This window comes from Saccostrea cucullata, unplaced genomic scaffold, assembly GCF_032062105.1.
Source record: "Saccostrea cucullata isolate Sc308-1 unplaced genomic scaffold, CSIRO_AGI_Scuc_v1 ctg98, whole genome shotgun sequence".
In the NCBI taxonomy this organism is placed as follows: Eukaryota; Metazoa; Mollusca; class Bivalvia; order Ostreida; family Ostreidae; genus Saccostrea; species Saccostrea cuccullata.
This window is the reverse complement of record NW_026928385.1, coordinates 139,387-159,346: the sequence shown is the minus strand read 5'-3', so window position 1 is coordinate 159,346 and position 19,960 is coordinate 139,387. Positions and strand designations below refer to the sequence as shown.

General features: G+C 31.8%; 2 protein-coding genes across 2 annotated transcripts; both read right to left on the bottom strand.

Moving 5' to 3' along the window:
• Window positions 1–4,509: 4,509 nt before the first annotated feature.
• Window positions 4,510–5,836, bottom strand: LOC134277421 (uncharacterized). Its single transcript, XM_062759753.1, has 2 exons — window positions 5,602–5,836; window positions 4,510–5,511 (listed from the first exon to the last, which is right to left on the bottom strand). Exons 1-2 carry the CDS (start codon window positions 5,614–5,616, stop codon window positions 4,909–4,911), a joined length of 618 nt encoding a protein of 205 aa, XP_062615737.1. The 5' UTR covers window positions 5,617–5,836; the 3' UTR covers window positions 4,510–4,908.
• A 129-nt stretch (window positions 5,837–5,965) lies between these two features.
• On the bottom strand, window positions 5,966–7,184 carry LOC134277420 (uncharacterized). Its single transcript, XM_062759752.1, has 3 exons — window positions 6,841–7,184; window positions 6,555–6,725; window positions 5,966–6,335 (listed from the first exon to the last, which is right to left on the bottom strand). Exons 1-3 carry the CDS (start codon window positions 7,175–7,177, stop codon window positions 6,103–6,105), a joined length of 741 nt encoding a protein of 246 aa, XP_062615736.1. The 5' UTR covers window positions 7,178–7,184; the 3' UTR covers window positions 5,966–6,102.
• Between the last annotated feature and the right edge of the window lie 12,776 nt (window positions 7,185–19,960).

Genomic DNA, 19,960 nt, shown 5'->3' with positions numbered 1-19,960 from the left:
TCGAAATAATTCCTCCTACCACAGACTTGTAGTAAAGTTCGATATCAATGACTTTATTTCTTAAGGGAAATCGAAAGGTTTTCTTCCACACTGGCAGAAGGCGAAATCCTATTCACTTTTCTAAGGAGATTGAACAAATTTGAGCCACGAGTTTTGCAGTTTAGTTTCTGAATTTACAGCATATATTAAGAAAAAACTGAGATCTTTAAAAATTATAAAACAAATTTGTTCATAATAGCAGATGCTGTCAATTGCATCATTCTTGTATATGTTTTAAATAATTATATGTAGTATGAAATATATGGAGATAACGAACACTATTAATGCTCAAAAATCCATGAAACAATACAAAATAGGAGCAGAGCAAACACGAACCTCTGAAATATCAGAGGTGGGATCAGATGTCATGGAAGAGTGAGGATCCCTTGTCGACCGGTCACACCCGCCATGTGCTTCTTGTCGTGATTGGAAAATAATGGAAAAATTTGTCGTTATTCAGTGTGTAAAAATAGACTAACAATTAGTATGAAAAACGTCAGTCAGCATTTGACTCAATGATAAATTGTGTTAGCTGACAAGGCCATGGTATCGACCATAGAACTTACGAAATGAAGACATTAAACGATATTGCTGAAATTCTTGTTTCATCAACTTGTTTGTCAATAATTTACCTCTCTCTAGAAATTGTTCATACGTACAGGTGATAAAGATATTAATTGACAATACGTCGTCGATATCAAAATGTCGAGTTGAAGGCCACAGCAAGTGTATATTTCTGCACATATAAGAAGTTGACGATAGAAAAGTTAAAGTCATCACGTTTATCAAAAAAAAGGTCTGTTAATTACCATTAACGTTTTTTTTCAAATAAAATATACAAGTAGAACAGATGTGTCAGACTCTATGATATCTTTTATCTCAAACTCACCGGGATATATCGAATCGACACTAGAATGGAAATAACCATTGTTAACTGATTTCAACTTCAATATATCTAAAAGTCGAGTTGTGTGTACACAGCAAGTGTTTTTTAACAAAATAATTTTACAAATTCTGCTTCAAATAACAAAAATAAGTCTGCTTATAACGGGGCCCGTTTTTACCCAAAAAGGAATTTCAATGAAATTAAAAAAGCCTGGTTTCCCAAAATCACATAGATGATTAGTTTAAAATATATTTTATTCATCTTCGAAATGAATTTTACACCATCAGAATATTTTTTTTCTCTAATTTTGAGAATGGTTGTGTAAAGGTTGAAAAATTGTGTTTTTTTTATTGAAGAAGCAGCTGTAAATGATATATAAAAAAATCACGTGATTTCGAATTGTTCAAAAGTTCCTTTGAATTTTTTTAAGTATCAACATCTGATTTAGAGCACTTCTCGAATATTGTGAAATCACAAATTTTCGTGGGGGTTTATAATTTTCGTTGTTTTCGAGGTATGAAGAGACCACAGTATATTGTTGCACAGTATATTTGAAGTTTTTCCTTCACTACTGTTAATATCTTAGGGAGGAGTAAAAGAAAGAGTTGAACATTAACTGGCACCCTCTATGTATCTTTGTAAGGATTTTTTTTTAATTTGGGAATCCAATATAGATATGGTACATGTAATTCAAATTCGTTTTGGTTGTTTTTGGGATGTTAAATTATTCAAAACTGACATATGATTTTGAAGAATCTACTCTTAAGAAATGGAACTATGAGTATAAAACTATAAGTTGGATTACATGTACCACTTGTAGAATTAAATTCAAGTTCTTCTAAAATACAATTAATATAATGAGCCATACAAACGAAGACAATGTTGTTACCTGGTTTTTCAACAAGGACCAGTACGTACTGATCATGTAATCTATTTAATTCTGCTATCACTTATGGATTATTAAATACAGAAGGATAGATGTTTTTCATATTACCCCTCAATCTTTTAATACGCAGTTGTAACATAGGTCTGATACATTTAATATATTTAATCCACTTTGATCAATAGTTCTATGTCAAGAGTTAATGGGCTAAATATCAAAAGAATGGTCTGAACTTTTTTCAGAATGGGGTTAATGTTGAAGATAATTCATATTAAAAAATTTAGAAAACAATATGCAAAACATCTCTTCTTCCATTTTCACTAAATCGGAGGCGATCAAAGAATTACAAAGACTATATAAACAATATAATGGTTCCAATCGGCAAAGATGATATCATTATCGTTTTTGATTGCAGGCTCATTATCAAAATTATTTTATTAATTTGGGAAATCCAACATATTCACAGTTCACCTTCTAAAAATGAAATTCTTTAAAATTAAAACTTTTAAGGTTAACACTCCAGTCAACCAAATATGAATTTACTTTACCTATATACAGTTTACTGGATTCTTAAATTTCATAAAAGCCATTGCGACAACGCACTTTGAAAAAATTACGCACTTTGAAAATTTTTTTCAAAGTGCGTTAAAATCATCGGTAGGAAATAATTCGCACTTTGAAAAAAATTTTCAAAGTGCGTTAAGAATGTTCATCAACAATTTTTTACCATGTGGACATTTAACGCACTTTGAACAAAAATATGTATAAACCAAAAATTCTAGACTTAGTTTTTAGTAGTTGAAAGAATCAATTTTTAATAAATATACCTTCCGAAAAATGTTCTAATTTACATGTTTTTAGTTTACCCTTATTGAGAAGAATATACATCGAGTCTTCATCCCAGCTCTTTTTATGACAGCAAAGCATCGCTGGCCCCTTGAAAATGGTCATCCCCCGGTAAGCCCCAATTTTTTTTAAAATGCCTACTAGTATATTATTTATATCTTTGCAAAACATTTGTGTGACTAAAACCCCTCCTCCCCCTGGTACCGATGCCCATGCAACACCGAAATTTATACGTTTGAATAACTGGTGTGACGTTGAATATATACTTTCAATAAACTTTAATTTACATTAAATGCATGCAAACTGGAAAAAATTAAGTACAGTAAAACATTTACACATTGAGAGAGACATTTTCAAGGTTAAAAAAAAGTGTGCTCACTTTCCATCCTGTCCAAAAATTCTTAATACAAAAATTTTAAGTGCTGTACGGTATATCAGTAAAAGTTCAGACGTACTATTCTGCACATATTCTAGAAGTGGTGTAAATCAGATGGGAAAAACGTAGGACTTTTCTTTTGTTAAATTTATAGTTGAATCCATATTCTTAAAAATGACCTTGATAGTAAATATAGATTATCATTGTATTTTGGATGAATCGATTAATTTAAATTTATTACCAATGTTTTTATTTTGAATTTGACTACGGAATGTAGCTGACCAGGATATGAAGCTCACGGTGGATAGAGGATAAAGGCACATGATCTTACTTTTGTTAATTCCAGGGGGCACCTGTTCATGTCCTAGCTAGTTTTCTTTTGTTTATAATGTTTCTGAGATCGATCACAGTTCTTTCTCTTCATTCCTCTCATTTTCAATGACAGTTAAGGTAGGATTCCTCTCTGGTTTCTGACTAGATGAAACATTCAAAGTATATTTGCTTATACGTCTTATATAATTAGATGTAAGGGATTTAAAAGACCATATTTTCTTTCCTCATCACAATTGTACAACTTAAAATAGAAATGGTAAACTGCGTTTGAAAACTAGCATGGACAATATTTTTGGCGGAATGATGGCGTATGAAAATATCTGCTTTTCTGCCTCTCAAAATTATAACAGAGCAATGAATATACATGTAGTTAGAATTTTTATACAATCAAAAGACTTGAAGAAATTTTCAAATGTAAGTTAAATTAATAATAAGGGACTTAACTTTCATAATATATAAAATAAATATGATTTTTCAAACAAACTAGAACTATGTAAGCTTTTAATATACGCTTCCAATCAAAGTACAGATTTGAGCCATTTTTGAGTATTTTTTCTCTCTTGGTAAACGATCAAAACTTTTTGTGTTTGTATCATTTTGTACATTTATAAGACTACTTTATTATATGTGAAAATAAGAAAAAGTTAAATGTAGGAAGGATATGAAATAAAGTTGAATATATACAGTGAAAAATTAAGAAAAAATCAGCAAAATTGATTAAGCCAAAATCCAGTTGTTAAAAAACTATTATCATGAAAATTTTGATCATGCTATAGACCCGATATAGTAATATTTTTATGCAAAAAGAACTTATTTTAACCTTTTGAAATAGAAGTAGGCATCGCATGATTTGCAACAGTATTTTTTATTCTAAATGTCAAGGAAAAATATAATGACCTTGATCTGACCTTGCCTCTCATATAAAAAGGTCAAATTTAATTTCACTAATACTATCACTTACTGATATTGTCTTTTTGATTCTGTGAAAATTTCATTGATTTTTAAATACAAGAAATATGAGAAGAATCCTACTTTAAGGGGTAAAGACAAGTTTTATGTTTACGTTTAAATAAACAAATATACAAATGTGCTGTATATAACGGTACCCCATTTACTTGCGCACTGTCTGAGTATCAACGCAACTAGTTTTACGTTTGTAAAAAAATCATTTTATCAAACTAATGTATACATCTCAATTACTATAGCCCTGATCTATTAATGGGTGAATTTCATTGCTGCATGTGCGATAGGGACTCATTAATGCGTAGACAGAGTTACACATTATATTTATGTAAAGCATTGATACATTGATAATAGGAAGACAAGTGATATTAAAGTAAAAACTAGATCGAGAGTAGAAATGATCAGTTATGCATTAAATTCTGAATAATATCTACAAGAATTTCTGTGTGATCTGTTTCCGTTTATGTTACACTTAGCAAAACTCTGTAATCCACAAGAAGTATATATCATTGGTCATGTTACGTTATTTCTAATAATTTCTGATTATGCGGTTTATTTAAATTGTTTCTTGTATTGATATGATCACAGATGATTTGTTTCGTCGACTTCTATGGCAGAATTATCGAACGCTTTCTCGGTCGGGTCGCCTTTCTCTAACCCCTCCTTCTGGGTTCTTTTTTCTCGCGAACTATACCGACATTGCCATATCACACAGGCTGCTGAGAACACCACAAACAGACAAGCTGCTGCAATTCCCCCGATGATGGCGTTCTCTTTATACTTCTCCTCCAGCTTACTGAAGTCTGCTCCGTCCAGGTTCAGCCCCCGCCGAACGATCTTAATAGTGCTGTCGCGAAAAACAATGACACAAATGTACATTCCAAAGTCTTCATCATTTACCCTGTTTATTGTAAGATTGAAATTGCTGAAATTTTCGGACAGAGTCCAGCGGTACACATTTTTCTCCACCAGGTCCGATTTTGAAGTATTGTCAACTAGACTTCCGGTGGGGAGGATCCAATACTTACTGGCCACCCCCGACTGTCCGCCAGGGTTCATTGTAAAGTTCAGGTCTTTGTTATCACATGGTAATGTCGCTGATGAAAAGTACTCTACTTTAATGTTTTGACAATACCCTGTATGAGAAGTGAAACCAAGAACAACCAAACTGGTGAGCCAGCGCACCTGGAGACAAACCAAAGAAACACAGTTTTCAATTAAAGATTGTCGATGAACTCACGAGAATAATAATGCAAAATTAGACTGTGTACTTACATATTTTGATGACATTGCGGCAATCTTTGCAAAGTCCTCAGTTAGAATACGCCCATGTAATACCTGATATTTTTTTATAGATCGCTCGAACCACAGCAAAGTCAAAATGTCTTTGGATACGACGATCTAAGCAAACATTTCTGTTCTACTGTACCCGTGTAAACTGATAACGCTCAGTGTGATTAAGATAGATGTAAATTTACCTGGCCAAATATTTCCCATATCTAAGACTGCATACATCGCCATACTCGATACAATGCATATCGTTATTTATAATGAGAAAGATAAACTTGTCTTAAATGAACCAACGGACAGCCTGAGGCGCGAATAATTCAAGTGAAAACAGTTGTAGGTACATGCAACAATTAAACTTAATTTATTTAGAAAAAATACGCCTAGGTCAAAACCAGTGTTTCGTGGACAACGGCTGATAGATCTTTCCATATATTAAAGTGTACTGTTTATTTTACAACATAATGTAAATCTAACACCGCGCACACCTCAGGTCTCTGTTCTAGTGGCCACTTGACATAAAAAGCCGTTTCTGGAGGAAGATGAGACAACAATCCCCAGGAATTCCTGGTCCCTGGCAATGATAACCCGACCGTTAGGATCCAGTTCTTCTAACTCTTCTGTAACGATCGGAACTAGATCAGCCACCGTGTCGTCATCATTGATCAAGTGAGTTCCATTTGTAGAACTCCCTATCCAGAAGAGACTCATCGGATGTTCAGCTACAATTCCAAAAGCGTTCTGTCAAAACTTAATTTATAAAAATAACTTAAGTGACATATAGACTGTTGCTCGTACAAAGGGAGAGCAGCTAGGAACACCCATCACTTATCAGACACTTATTTTTGTCAAATTTGCTTCTTCAGGCTACCAGGATTGGATACTAGAGAGAAGTTTTGTATTTTAGAAAGATAAATCAAGCTTCCCCTCTACTACTCTACCTAGCTCTTCTTTGAGGTACTGCCACGTTTGATAGGAGGGTATTCTCAGCAGCTGACCGCGGTCGTTTAGACAGGCATCTACAGCCTCCGTGTAGTTTAACTTTTCAGAATATGGTTTCCAGCAAAGGCCCAGAGATTTCTCATAGATGTAAGCATTCTCTTGACAGTCTGCTACAGACATTATGCAAAGGAAAATAGCATAATACCAACTGTAAAATTATGCCTTTTGTAACCTATAACAACTTTTATGAAATCAAACAAAAATAAAGATCCGTTTATATTTTACCTTTCAGAGCTAGGAAGTACCGGTTTCCTTTCTGACTAATGTCAGAACTGAAGAAAATGTTACTATATAGCCTGCAGTGCCCCTCTATCTTGTTGTAATGGAAGGACAGACAAGTCTTGGTTCTGAGACAAATAAGTAAACAAGAGGACACGGATGGTACATTGCTGTGTTCTCCAATGACATCATAGAAAATCCCTGTGTCCCTGAGAGTATCCACCTCTCTGGCATATAACCCTCTGTAGAATGTCTTAGCCCCAGTCACTCTCAATAAAGCTGTACATAGTGATAAAATAACACACAGTCTGATAGGCAGTCTCTTACAACTGTTCCTCGCCATTGCTTGTACTGGTCATCTCTAATAGAAAACCTTACAAACGCTTACACAATAGAGAGGAAGTACTTACGATAGTTTCATTTAGACCATCAGTAAAGATGTCAGACAATGTCCATTTGTAAAAGTTTATCGGCTGACTACAAAATGTAATTTATTGATAAGTGTATTCCAATCCACCAAATGTATCTATCACGCAATCCAGATAGTGTTACATAGTTCACTGGCGTGACCTCCTGGGAGAACTACAGTAAAACAAAATCTTGAAAAAGGAGTCTGTTTCCGTAGGTTTTCCTCCTTCTTCTTATCAAGCGATTTTCATTTTTAAAAAATGAGCACACATAATCAAAGAAAAAGGGTTGGTTCATTTGCATCCTTTTTAAGGAAATTCGCAATGTGGTAAGAACTTTTTATCGTCCTTTAACCTGGAGTTTAAAAGTTCCAATACATAAAGGAACTGCATGTCTGCTACATTGTAATGTCCATGAAATATATGGAGACAACGAACCATTTCAAGTTCTTAAGTCCATTAAATTATACAAAATAAGAACAGAGCACACACAGACCAAAACATCAGAGGTGGAATCAGTTGTCATGGAGGAGGGATCATCCCCTACCGACCGCTCACACCCGCCTTGTTCTCCTTGCCATGATTGGAAAATAACGCGAAAATCCGTTGTATATTAAGTGTGTAAAAAATGGCCCGAAAAACGTTAGCATTTGACTCAATGAAAAATTGTACTGTAAAACGAGAATATTTGGCGCACTACTAATTTTAGCGCCTTTGGCGCAAGAGCCCCTGAGCGCTAAGATTTATCGTGCGCTAAAGGATTTCTAAATATCATTTTTTGTGTGTGTTCAAAGCTTTTACATAAGTACATGTAAACCGGAACACGCGATTACGTAATGTCGAAATGTCATTGGAATTTAAATACACACTAGTACTGCACATGTTCGGAAGACAGAAAGTTCTGCCAAATTATAATTTAATTTGCTGTTACCCGATTATTATCATTAGCACCTTCAAAGTTGGGCTTCTCGTGTCAATCATCAATTTAGGTAAACAATGCAATCAAGCATGGCGATTGAGCTATACCTGAAAATTGTTTTATCTAAGTAATTTTCTGTCGATGCATGCATTGTTTTAATGTGATTAAAATGAGTAATACTCCATTTCTTTTAATTGAAAATAGAAATAAAATAAATTTTAACATTGTACAATGTCCACGTGTTAGCAACACGTACCACCGTAAGGTAACGAATGTTTACTGATATACGGGGGTTCGTTTTTGCTGCCCCAAAATATCACATTTATATATTTTACTGACAAGTGCAAGCGCTAAAATTTATTTGCGCCTAAAATACGTTTGCGCCAATTTTTCTCGTTTTACAGTATTTGCTGACAATGTTATTGCATCAACCATAAAAACCTAACGAAATGACGTCGTTAAACGAGACTGATGATTATTTTGTTTCATCAACTTTTGTCAATAATTTACCTCGTTTAAAAAATTGTTCATACCTAGAGTATACACAAGCATATCGAATCAACTGAGAGATATAAACTTCGTATGCAGTTGATGAAGGTACATTGCTGCATAAGTAAGGGAAGTTGACAATGGAAAAGTTAAAGTCATCACTTTTATCATAATACTTGGTTGTTAGTTTGCAATTAGCGTCGTTTTGAAGTAAACTATCTAAAATATGTAACGTAACAGATGTGTCAGATTCTGGGTAATCTTTTATTTCAAGCTCACGTGTATCGTATCGACATAAGAATGGAAATAATAATTGATAATTGACAATGCGTCGTCGAAATAGCTTAATATCGAGTTGAAGGCCCCAACAAAATGTATTCTTTCCGTATAAAATTTGGACAAATTCTGCTTCATATGAAAACAAAAATTTGTCTGCTAATAACGGGGAGCAATAGATATCTATGGGAATTTTTATAAATTGCTCCAAAACCTGGTATCCAAAAACCACATAGATATTGTCAATCAGAAACTATTTTTGATTTATTTTCAATTACAATCATAATGCTTTTTAAAGAATATGATATTACAAATGACCAAAGACAAGATAGTTAACACACGAGTTCCTTTTTTAATGAAAAAGCAGCTGCCAGTGATATCAAAAACCCTGGACAAATCGTTTTGTATATTTAATATACAATTGAATAAGTTTATTATACGCATTTAATTTATTTTGAAAGGCTGATTCAGTTGTAAGAGTTGTCTTTCTTTATGTAAAATCAAGTGTGCTTACTGCATTATCCTGATCTATTTTATAAAACATAAATAACATTTGAGATATGAAACAGATGTGTAAGATTCTATTGTATCTTTTATTTCAAGATCATTGGATTATATATATATAGAGTCGACATATGAATAGAAGTAACTATTGTTAATTGATAATTCATTATCGATTTAATCAGTTTTTTAAATAATTTATATATTTTAATACATAACATTTTTATTATTGTGTTTGTGATATGTAATGAAATAACAAATTTTAGAATATAGAAAGGATTGTGAATCTATTTAAATTATATCTCTTTAATTTTCATAACCTGTATACGGTGATTATAACTATCAGTTGATTCGATACTCGAGAGCAAGCCCTACGTATGAAAAAATTCTAAAGCAATGTACATTATTAAGTACAAAAACATTGCTGAAACAAGAATTTCAACAGTCTAGCTTAAAGTCATCATTTCGTAAGTTCTGTTGTCGATACAATGGCCTTGTCATCAAATACAAAATATCATTAAGTCAAAAGCTGACTAACGTTTTATATACTAATTATATTTACCATTATATCCACACTGAATGGTCAATGGATTTTCCCGTTATTTCCCGATCATGACAAGGAGCACACGGCGGGTGTGACCGATGGGCAGGGGACGCTTACTCCTCCATCCGAACTCTGATGTTTTGGAGGTCCATATTTGCTTTGCTCTAATTTTGTATTAATTGATAGACTTTTGAGCTTGAATGTTGTTCATTATTTCCATATATTTCACTTTAAATACTCTGATCAGGTCCAATACTGAAATGGGTCATTCCCCAACATTGAGGTATTAGTTGTTTGGTCTTAACGTAGGACGTTAATTTTTTAACCTCTTTTCATTAAAAATATAAAATAATTTTTTATATATCTTGATAAGTCACATTTGTATCATTTAACATCAAACATCATATAGAAATGTGAATATCCATTTTACAATCAAAAAAATTGTTAATGATGCAAACTTCAAATTATATACTTAAACTTTTAACATTTTTATATTTACATCCACTGAAATTTTCTCCTGTATTTCTTAAGAAAACCCATTGCCGTTAATCACTGCATGAACAACACTAGGCATATCACCTGTAAAGATTTCTTGATCCGTGGCTGTTCCATCAATGAAACGTACTACGGCATACGTATCAATAATAAAATGATTAATCTTTTTTTATCCTACTTTTAATGATTATTTTAACAGATATGAATATAAACACTAAGATGTCTTTGTTTGGTTTTTAGTACTGGAATGAATGTCACAGCTATTGAAGAAAAAATTTACATAACCCGCTTACCCGGGTTATGTATTTTTTCTGCAACAGCTGCGAGATTCATTCCAGTACTAACAACGGAAGAAAGCATTTCATTGTTTAAATACATTCCATATTAGCAGGTCTAAGCACTATCTTAGTAAGTCTTTGTTTTTGGACAATATGAAAACCATGTAACCTTCTGTATTCAACAATCCAGAAGTGAAAAAAAACAATATATTCGAGAGATGTTGTAAATCAGGTGTGGATTCTCAAAAATTTCGAGGAACTTTTGGAATATTTGAAATCACAAGATTTTACCAAAATCAACAGATTAAAAATTTTCAACTTTATACACAAACCTTTTCCACGATAAATTAAAGTCCAAGTTTTTTGATATCAATGACAGCTGTTTTTTCTAATAAAAATGGAACTCATCAATTTACTAACCTTGTCATTGTTCATTTGCAAATCATTGTTTAAAACATTCTGATTGTACACACAAGTACTCTGAAGTTGACATCAAAAAGATGCTTGAGTTTCTGATTAACAGCATCGATTACTGTTCGTTATCTCCATACCCTTCTTCTCATCTATAACTATGTTGTTTCTGGAGACCAGATCTTCCTATAATCTGTTGGACTTCTCATGGATACCAATTGCGCCCTGTTGTAAGCAGACCCATTTTTGTATTCATATGAAACAGATTTTGTCCAAAATCTTAAACATGATTATGTCGATACGATATATCCCGGTGAGCTTGGGATAAAAGATACCGCAGAGTCTGACACATCTGTTTCACATTCGGATATTTTACTTGAAAAAGACGTTAATGGTAATCCATCAACAAAGCTTTATTATAATTGTGATGACTAACTTTTCTATCGTCAACTTTTCTTACTTAAGCAGCAATATACCTTCAACACTTGTAAAGGGAGTTTATATATCTCAATTGATTCGATACACAAGAGCAAGAACCGAATTTTTTTTTTTTCAAAACGAGGTCAATTATTGACATACAAGTTGATGAGACAAGAATATCAGTATTTTTTTGGAAGTCATCATTTCGTACGATCTATGGTCGATACGGTTATGACCTTGTCAGCAAATACAATTTATGATTCAGACAAATGCATAAATATTGTATTTCATATTACTTGTTGGTCCATTATTTATACACTGAATTGACAGTGGATCTTTCCGTTATTTCACAATCATGACAACGAGAACACGGCGGGTGTGATGGATCAGCGGTGGATGCTCACTCCTCCATGGCACCTGATCCCACCTCTGATGTTTTGGAGGTCTGTGTTTGCTCTGCTCCTATCTTGTATGTATCATGGACTTTTGATCTTGAATACTATGCGTTATCTCCATATGTTTCGTTTGACCTGTCTCATAACTTCATTATACATGTGATTGAGATTTTTAGTTAAATAGATGGAAAACTATGCTTCTTCATATAATTATAAAAGAGACTCTATAAACATACTTTTGATATTTCATCTTGTCAGATACCAGACAACAATTTTGACATTCCTATCAAAATTTGTTTTTTCCACACTGATATTTCCAGAAGTTTGTGTTATGATACAGTATTAAATAAGAGCTCTTTTTTAATCGCTCACTGTTCGATATTTTCTTCTTTTTCAAGAGTATTGCCTATGGTTTTGAGATTTAACTTTGATGAGGTGATTTGAATCAACCTGATCAGGGCAAAGAGTACACAGGTTGTTTGAAAAAAGGTCTATACTATTAAAAATGATTTATTGCAACCGACTAACATAAATCAAGCTTTAAAAAAAAAAATTATTAAGACCTATTATTAAATTTTAAAAGTATTCTTAATTTTGAAAATTTGATACACTGCTGTGGTATTCAAAAGAATTATCCATTTCAAAAAAAATTTACAAGTGACTGCATTGCAAATCGATGATTGCTCAAATCTGCACAATTAATGGTAGAATTCTTAGGTCCGTATGTGGTTTGTCTTTTAAAACTTAAGATCTCTTTCACACATCAAACTATATCATTTTCTTGGTGAACATTTGAAACTATGTACATTATCTTCCTTTTCAAACACTGTGGCGGCCCAGGGTGGAAAATAAATTGTCTCTGGTCACACATCCTCTGGAGATTTTGTCAATACTTTGAGTCGTCGGCCAGAGAGTAATATCGAAACCTCCTCTGTTATAAACCTACTGACATTGATATGAGAAATACTCAACTATTATACAGGCATAAAGATCTGCAAGACGTCAAAAGCTAATTCGACATTGGTTATTGAATGTCTTAATTATATTTTCTTTGTCAGACAGAAATTGTATCAGTTTGAGATATCTAGCGTTTAAATCCTTGGCCTGTTTGTAGCCGTGTGACACTTTTGTTTGGAGGAGAGGTGTACTGACAGAACTGCAATCAGAGCAGTGGGCCATCCTAATGATAAAGTAGAGTAAGAGGAAACGTCGCTCATTTCCAGAAACCCCCTCCAGGAGTAACAGGTAAGATTAACAGGTGCTTTATTGATCGATTTATTAATTAATTAAGATAATCCGATCCTCAGGTTTATAAAATTAGCAGTTAAGTGATCAAAAATACTCATAAAAGTATCCCTGAATCCACAAAGTTATGTAAATTTATCCACAGTATTTCTTTAAAATTAAAGATTAAAGTTAATCATATTATATAGGGAAAATAGTCAAATGTTTGCAAATTGATCAACAAATATATTTTAGGTTAAAAAACGATAGGTATCCAGGCATTCAGAGAAATTGTCATGATTTTTATACTGAATTTCCGTCATGTATTCTATAATACATAGTGTAAAAGGCTTTTGCTATCATTGCAAGACACCACAAATCACTTCTTATTTCATATCATGCCAATAAGCATTGATATCTAAGGCTGGATTCAAGAAAATCTTATTTCTCTAAAACTGTGTTATTTTTTTCCTTTTATAGGGTACAAATGTCAACTTTTATAAGACCTTTTCTAAGCCTTCCAAAAACATTGAATCTTATTAAGATGAATAAAACGAAAATTGTTGCATGAAAAAAATTCATTTTCAAGCTTAATTTTACATGTTTTAATGCATTTCAAATTAAATATTAATTTTTGGATTTATCTTCCTCCATGGCTGAGGATCGGATATCCTTAAAGCCACGTGTAACATAATGATGAGAATTCGGGGTTAGAGATCCAAACCGTTTATAAAATAATTTATACAACTATGATCAAATACGTACGGTAATTGTAGAATTTTGAAAAATTAATTATTCTGTTAAAAATTATTTGAGTAAAAAATATCTTTTCCTCACTTTCAAAAAATTAAAACCATTTTTAATTTTTAAAATGTAAAGTAGAAAGTTAAAAGCAAAATTAAATTTTCATTTTTATTCCTAAGTTCTTTTGTAAAACACACTACAGAAAATTAATTTGCCCATTAAAAACAATGTTTACTAATATCTAGGCCTTTCATATATCATACACCTTTTGGGGGAAATTGCATGGAGAGTAAAACTTCAGTAAATTGCATTAAATTTTCATGAATGCTTCAAGCCTCAATTTTACTTTTGGAAAGGAATAACTTTTCGAAAGCCTGACAATCCTTTGAGTTGTGAAATGAGTATCATGGGAAATTATATATCAAGACAATAAATCGTGAGGAAATACACAACCCTTACCAAAGTCTTTGTTTATATCACAAAACAGAACGAAGCTTATCACGTGATGAGATCTCTGTCTCTCAATACGAGGCTGATACAATCTAACAGACAAATACGACCTCTAGATGTGTGGCAAACCAAGAATCTTGGTCCTCAATAAATATCAAACATCAGTTTAGTTAATGAGGGAAACAGAATATTTTTATTTGTTTTTCTTGTCTGTCACCAAGGAACACCATGCATCTCTTCAGTAACTTTAAAAAATGGACACAAATCAATATTGCATTGCAAATATTTTGCGTTATGATCCATGCATCCATTTTGATGAATTTCTAACAATGCAAACAGATTTATTGAGAGTGAAGATGTCTATCGAAATTTATTTGAACAGCTTAAAGTAAATAAAAATAAAATTAAATAATTAAACTATAGTTTTTATTATCACATAGTTAAAATGCATGTAATTAAATAACGGAAGACAACAAAAATAAGAGAAAAAATATTTACATTTTATTACCATCGGAATTATATTTTCAGCAGTAGTGGTGTCTGTGTTGTGATGGGAGGGCATTTCTGGGTTTAAAATGAATTTTCTTGGAAAGGAGAGAGTATTTGATTTAAGCAATATTTTATCATGAATAATCACAATAAGACTGAGAAGAAGGCACTGCTCTATATAAGTCCTCTCCATAAAAGGTGAGAGTAGACAGCGAACAAAATCTTCTAAACATTTCCGAAACTTTAAAGCACAGAGATGTACATATATTGGGATACTTTACTAATCCATTTATTTGCAGATTATTTTAGTGCTTTCTTTATGGCGAAATATGTTAGGTTTTAAAATCGTTTTATCTTCTTCAGCCCACTATTCCAAGATTTATGCTCCAACTCTCTATATTAAAATCTATAGATCAAATTAATGCTTTTACATGTAAAATTTAATTTATCAACGATTTGTAGATGCATGGCGCTGTCTATAGAAGTATATTAAACAATGTTACTTTAAGTATCAGGACTTGTGTATCAACAAGCAAATGTCTGAATTCTCAGTTTAATCACTGGCTCTTCACTCTTAAAAAATAAAATATTCAGAAGTTTACTTTTGATTTCTTTTTCTTTGAAATTACTTTTGACAAACTCTAGAAAAGAAAAGAAAATTATAAAAAGAGAATTTATTGTAGCAGAATTAGCCTTTTCCAAGACATTTATTTTATGCCTGAAAGCTCAATTTTAAAAGAACAAAAGTCGAAAAAAAATTTCATTTTATTTTATTAAGCATGTGAATATATTATGCATAATTGCATTACTCATTAATTGCATTAATTTTTAAAATATTCCCAGCATGTGATCAAATTTGGTTCGATGTTTAAGAATGACTTAATTGACTACTTCAAATGTATGTAAAGAACTTAAAAAGGGTGAGCTGGGGATTTCTTCGGGTTTTATTAATTACACAATTAGCCATTTCCTTTAAAGCTCTCCGCAGGTGGGCTACTCCAGATATCCAATAAGCAGGGACTTGTCATTGTTTCTAATACATTGTACCAATATATCATTGATGTCTTAAAATGACCAGTCCGTTGGCGAGGTAAGAACTTACTGCCAAATTTAAACATTTTCTTTAAGGTTCCTGATATTTAGGACACGGACACGAGGTTGACCCAAATATTATTAAGTGTTTTCTTATTTATATAAAAAAAATACTCCGGAACTATTCCAGACGGGGCTGAATTAAGAATTTAGATTTGTCAACAGTGTATCCTAAGTAGAAATCGACATTTTACTGTATAAGGTGAACGTGAAATGACTTTCTGTCTTAATATTTTATGGATATAAAATGAAAATGATTTTCATGAATCGAAGGAAATGGCTGCTTAACAAATTTCACAAACTTAAAACTTTTGTTTTAAACTTTCAGCTTGTTGAAAAAAGTTATCCTGCACATTATTAAAGCCATAATTATATGACGCATTTTTGATAAGTTGAGATAATCAATAATAAAAATATCTTTTTATTGTTTTATTACTTTATACGAAAATATTAATAATTTAAAGAATAACGGATTTATTTACCGAGTTCACATTTAAATTTAAAAAAGTCTTAAGTCAATTAAAGTATAAAACGTGAGGTTATTCAAGTTCAAAATCGGTAAAAATTTTAATTTATCATAAATATCGAATGTCGTGTATATCTACCTTCAATCTCCTATTATATTTTTTTTTAGCTCAGATACGTCATATATCAACCAACAAATTTAATTTATTTGCTTCTTTTTCCTTAAGTCTGACGTACGTTTGAATTTTGAAGTTTTTTTCATAGAATTACTAGCATTTTACAAAGCCTGGAACTAAAAGTTCTATTAGAAATTCCCCGTCAATATTTCAGTAGGAAAAGAGATCATTGAGGGCACACACATGACCGGTGGGCGTTTATGCTCAAGTGTGGTTGAAATTCTTTCTAAAGTCAATACTTACGACAACATTATTCAGAGAAACTATTTTAAAAAGTTGATATTTCGGAACCTCTGGTGAATTAAGCCATTGGTGAAGTGGAGATTTAAGCGTAACACTCAGGCAGAAAAATTCGAAGTATCTAGAACTTTGATAAGTTATTATACAAATAGATAATATTGTTTCATTGACAATGTATGCAAAGTTTTGCTTTTAATAACATTTCTTTGATTTTGTAATTCTTTTATGAGAAACTATATATATTTTTAGATTAGTGTATACCGAATAACATATTTCCACTATCACTTGATGCAACGTGACATAGAGACCTCGTTGTACGACACACAGAAAGGTAGAAAGGAAAGTAGGACGATAAACCCTGAATCGAAGTGAACAATACTGTACTAATATCAAACGAATCATTTATTTCTAGGATGGGGCAGTGATAATCAGAAATGAATTGATAAATAAGAACATTACGGATTCCCATTAAGAATATTGAGAAAATCCATTAGTCCCGTATCTCACATTCATCTAGGTGCAGGGATTTCTGTTTCGTTTGTCTAATTATTAAAAGCATAAAAACTAATGGTAAAACAATTATAATAAGGGTGACATAGCAAAAAATGTACTCCTTCAAATTGATTTTACATCTTTTCTTATTTTCATTTCTTTCGTTATTATTATTATTATTTTTTTGCAGTATATCATTTACTTTTGATATCGCTACTTTACTTGAATTCTCCGAGTTCTCTTTTGCACTGTTGGCTCAGTTTTATTTAAATTCAAACAGAAAAATCTGCCATAACTTTAGATAATCTTACTACATGAAACGACGTTTATTTTTTTCTTTCATGTCGCAACACAGATCTGATTTAAACCTCCAAAATGTTAAGTTTAAAATTGACAATGTCATAGTTACTTTCAGATTAAAAAAAACAATTACTTGAATTAGGGTTTGGTAGGATATTTAATGGCTCTATACAATGGTTTAGAATAAATTAAAAGTCTTAAAAGCATCCTGGAAAACACCTCAAATCAGGCATCCTGTCACAGTGGTGAAAACCAGATGGATGTAATCCACGGATCTAGGTGTGAATTTAATTATTCAGAGGTAAACAACAATTACCTTGTATAAAGAGTTGAGCAATGTTAGGCCATATTCACCTAAACATGGCAATAAACAGCAATATAAAACGACAATAAACACCAGACGAAAATATATTAACTAGGATGACGCTAAAAGTCCATTTACGTACATATAGATGTTATAGAGTTATATTGTACCATTGATCAGTAGAACGCAAACCTATTCTCAATTTCACAAAAACAATCGAAGATTGTATTGGTTTGATAAAACGAGAATTTTTATGGCTGTTTGTTTTAACAATCTTCTGTGAAAACATAAAAAAATACTTGTTATCTATCATTTTTTAAACAGATTTTTTCAAATGTTGATGTAAGAATAAATATCATGAAATGAATCGATTATAACATAACAGCCAGCATATTTTGGTTGGATCTTAAGATGGAATATGAAATAAATATTGCGATTACAAACATGATTTGAGTTAATACGTATAAAATTCGCCTTCTCAGTTGGACGAAACTGCTCAGTTTTGTTGACATTCTAGCATTGCTAAGCTGATATAAGCTTTTGAAGTTAGAAGTTTATGTCTCGGCTTTATCAAAAAGTCGATCGGGATAAGACAGAAAATATGTACATAAACCACTGCTTTATATGTCTTTATGGATATGAATTCTTCGGACATATTCCAGCAGTGACAAATGTGCAGGCATCATTTCAAAATTTCCCAGGGATAAGTAAGTTCGCCAAAAGGTATAGATCCATTGATTCTGTGAGAAGTAAATCGACCCTCAACTCTCTCCGTTAAAAACATATTCTTTATTTGATGATAAACAAGTGTAAAAAATTATTGAACCTTATCAGAAATTATTGAAAATTCATTTGCTGTAATTGGAAATGATTTCATTATCCAAGTTCATCGTCCAATTTATAAGTTTATAGTTCTGGTTTTCTTTATGATCCAAGTCCTTATTATATCTATATGAATATGAATGAAAAAGATTCGATATCTGGAATTAAATCAAAATTTTATCTGTCCCTATTCATAAAATTAATGTATTGGTGTTTTTCTGTTCTTATTCAATGCTTGTTTTGAATAAGAGATTTTGGACTTCTTTTTGCCCAGTTTACCATTTGTTGGATTTACAATTATGCATTCCCTTGTTTTTATAATGAAAGGGATTGTATGGATGATAAATTCCTTCTACAAATGAAAAAAAATTCACTTTGACATCTCGTTGTTCGATAAAGATCATCTTGCTTAGCCATTTTATGTTGGAAAATCACGTATGATTCATAAAATATGCTAAAAGGATAATCTTCGTTATTCTGAAGTAGATATACAAGATTTAAATCTCTTATTCATCGTGGGATTTTATTTTAAATAAATCAAGATTAAACACCTATATTTAAATACATATGTAATCATGTAAATTCCCATTCATGTCATCAAGCACCGAAATTATGAACTTTGAAATAATAGTATTTTTTTCCTATCCGGAAATTTTAGTTGTTGAGAAAGAACATTATTTGTTATTATAATGCCGGTTCACATAACAACTAATAATTCGACACATTCTGTTATTGACAACTAATAAAAGTTATTTAATTAATACTGGATAATGTAATGTAAAAAGTAAAAAATCATATATTTTTTTATTACTTAAAAAACAAAGCTGTCTCTATTTGTATTATTGGAAAACGTTTTGTTTTTCTTAGAGACGTTGATGTTCCGGAGTATCGCATTGATTCGTTCTGTGGCTCACTACCTAGAGAACTTCATATAGCTACTGAATTGTTTCCATCCAGAAATAAATGTCTTCGGTCGATAAATAGAAACTTCATAGAAAAAATAAGTTTTCTTGACTTCATAACACTCGGTACACTAACTTTACATTATTGATTGCAAATCAAATATTGGATTTCCTCTTCCTTAATATATGCTAATGTGTGGCAGTAGTTTAAATAAATACACCAGTGTTAAAATTAGATTTCAAATGTTTGAGATACTTGGAAGTTTATTGGGAGACAGCGTGTTGACTAAT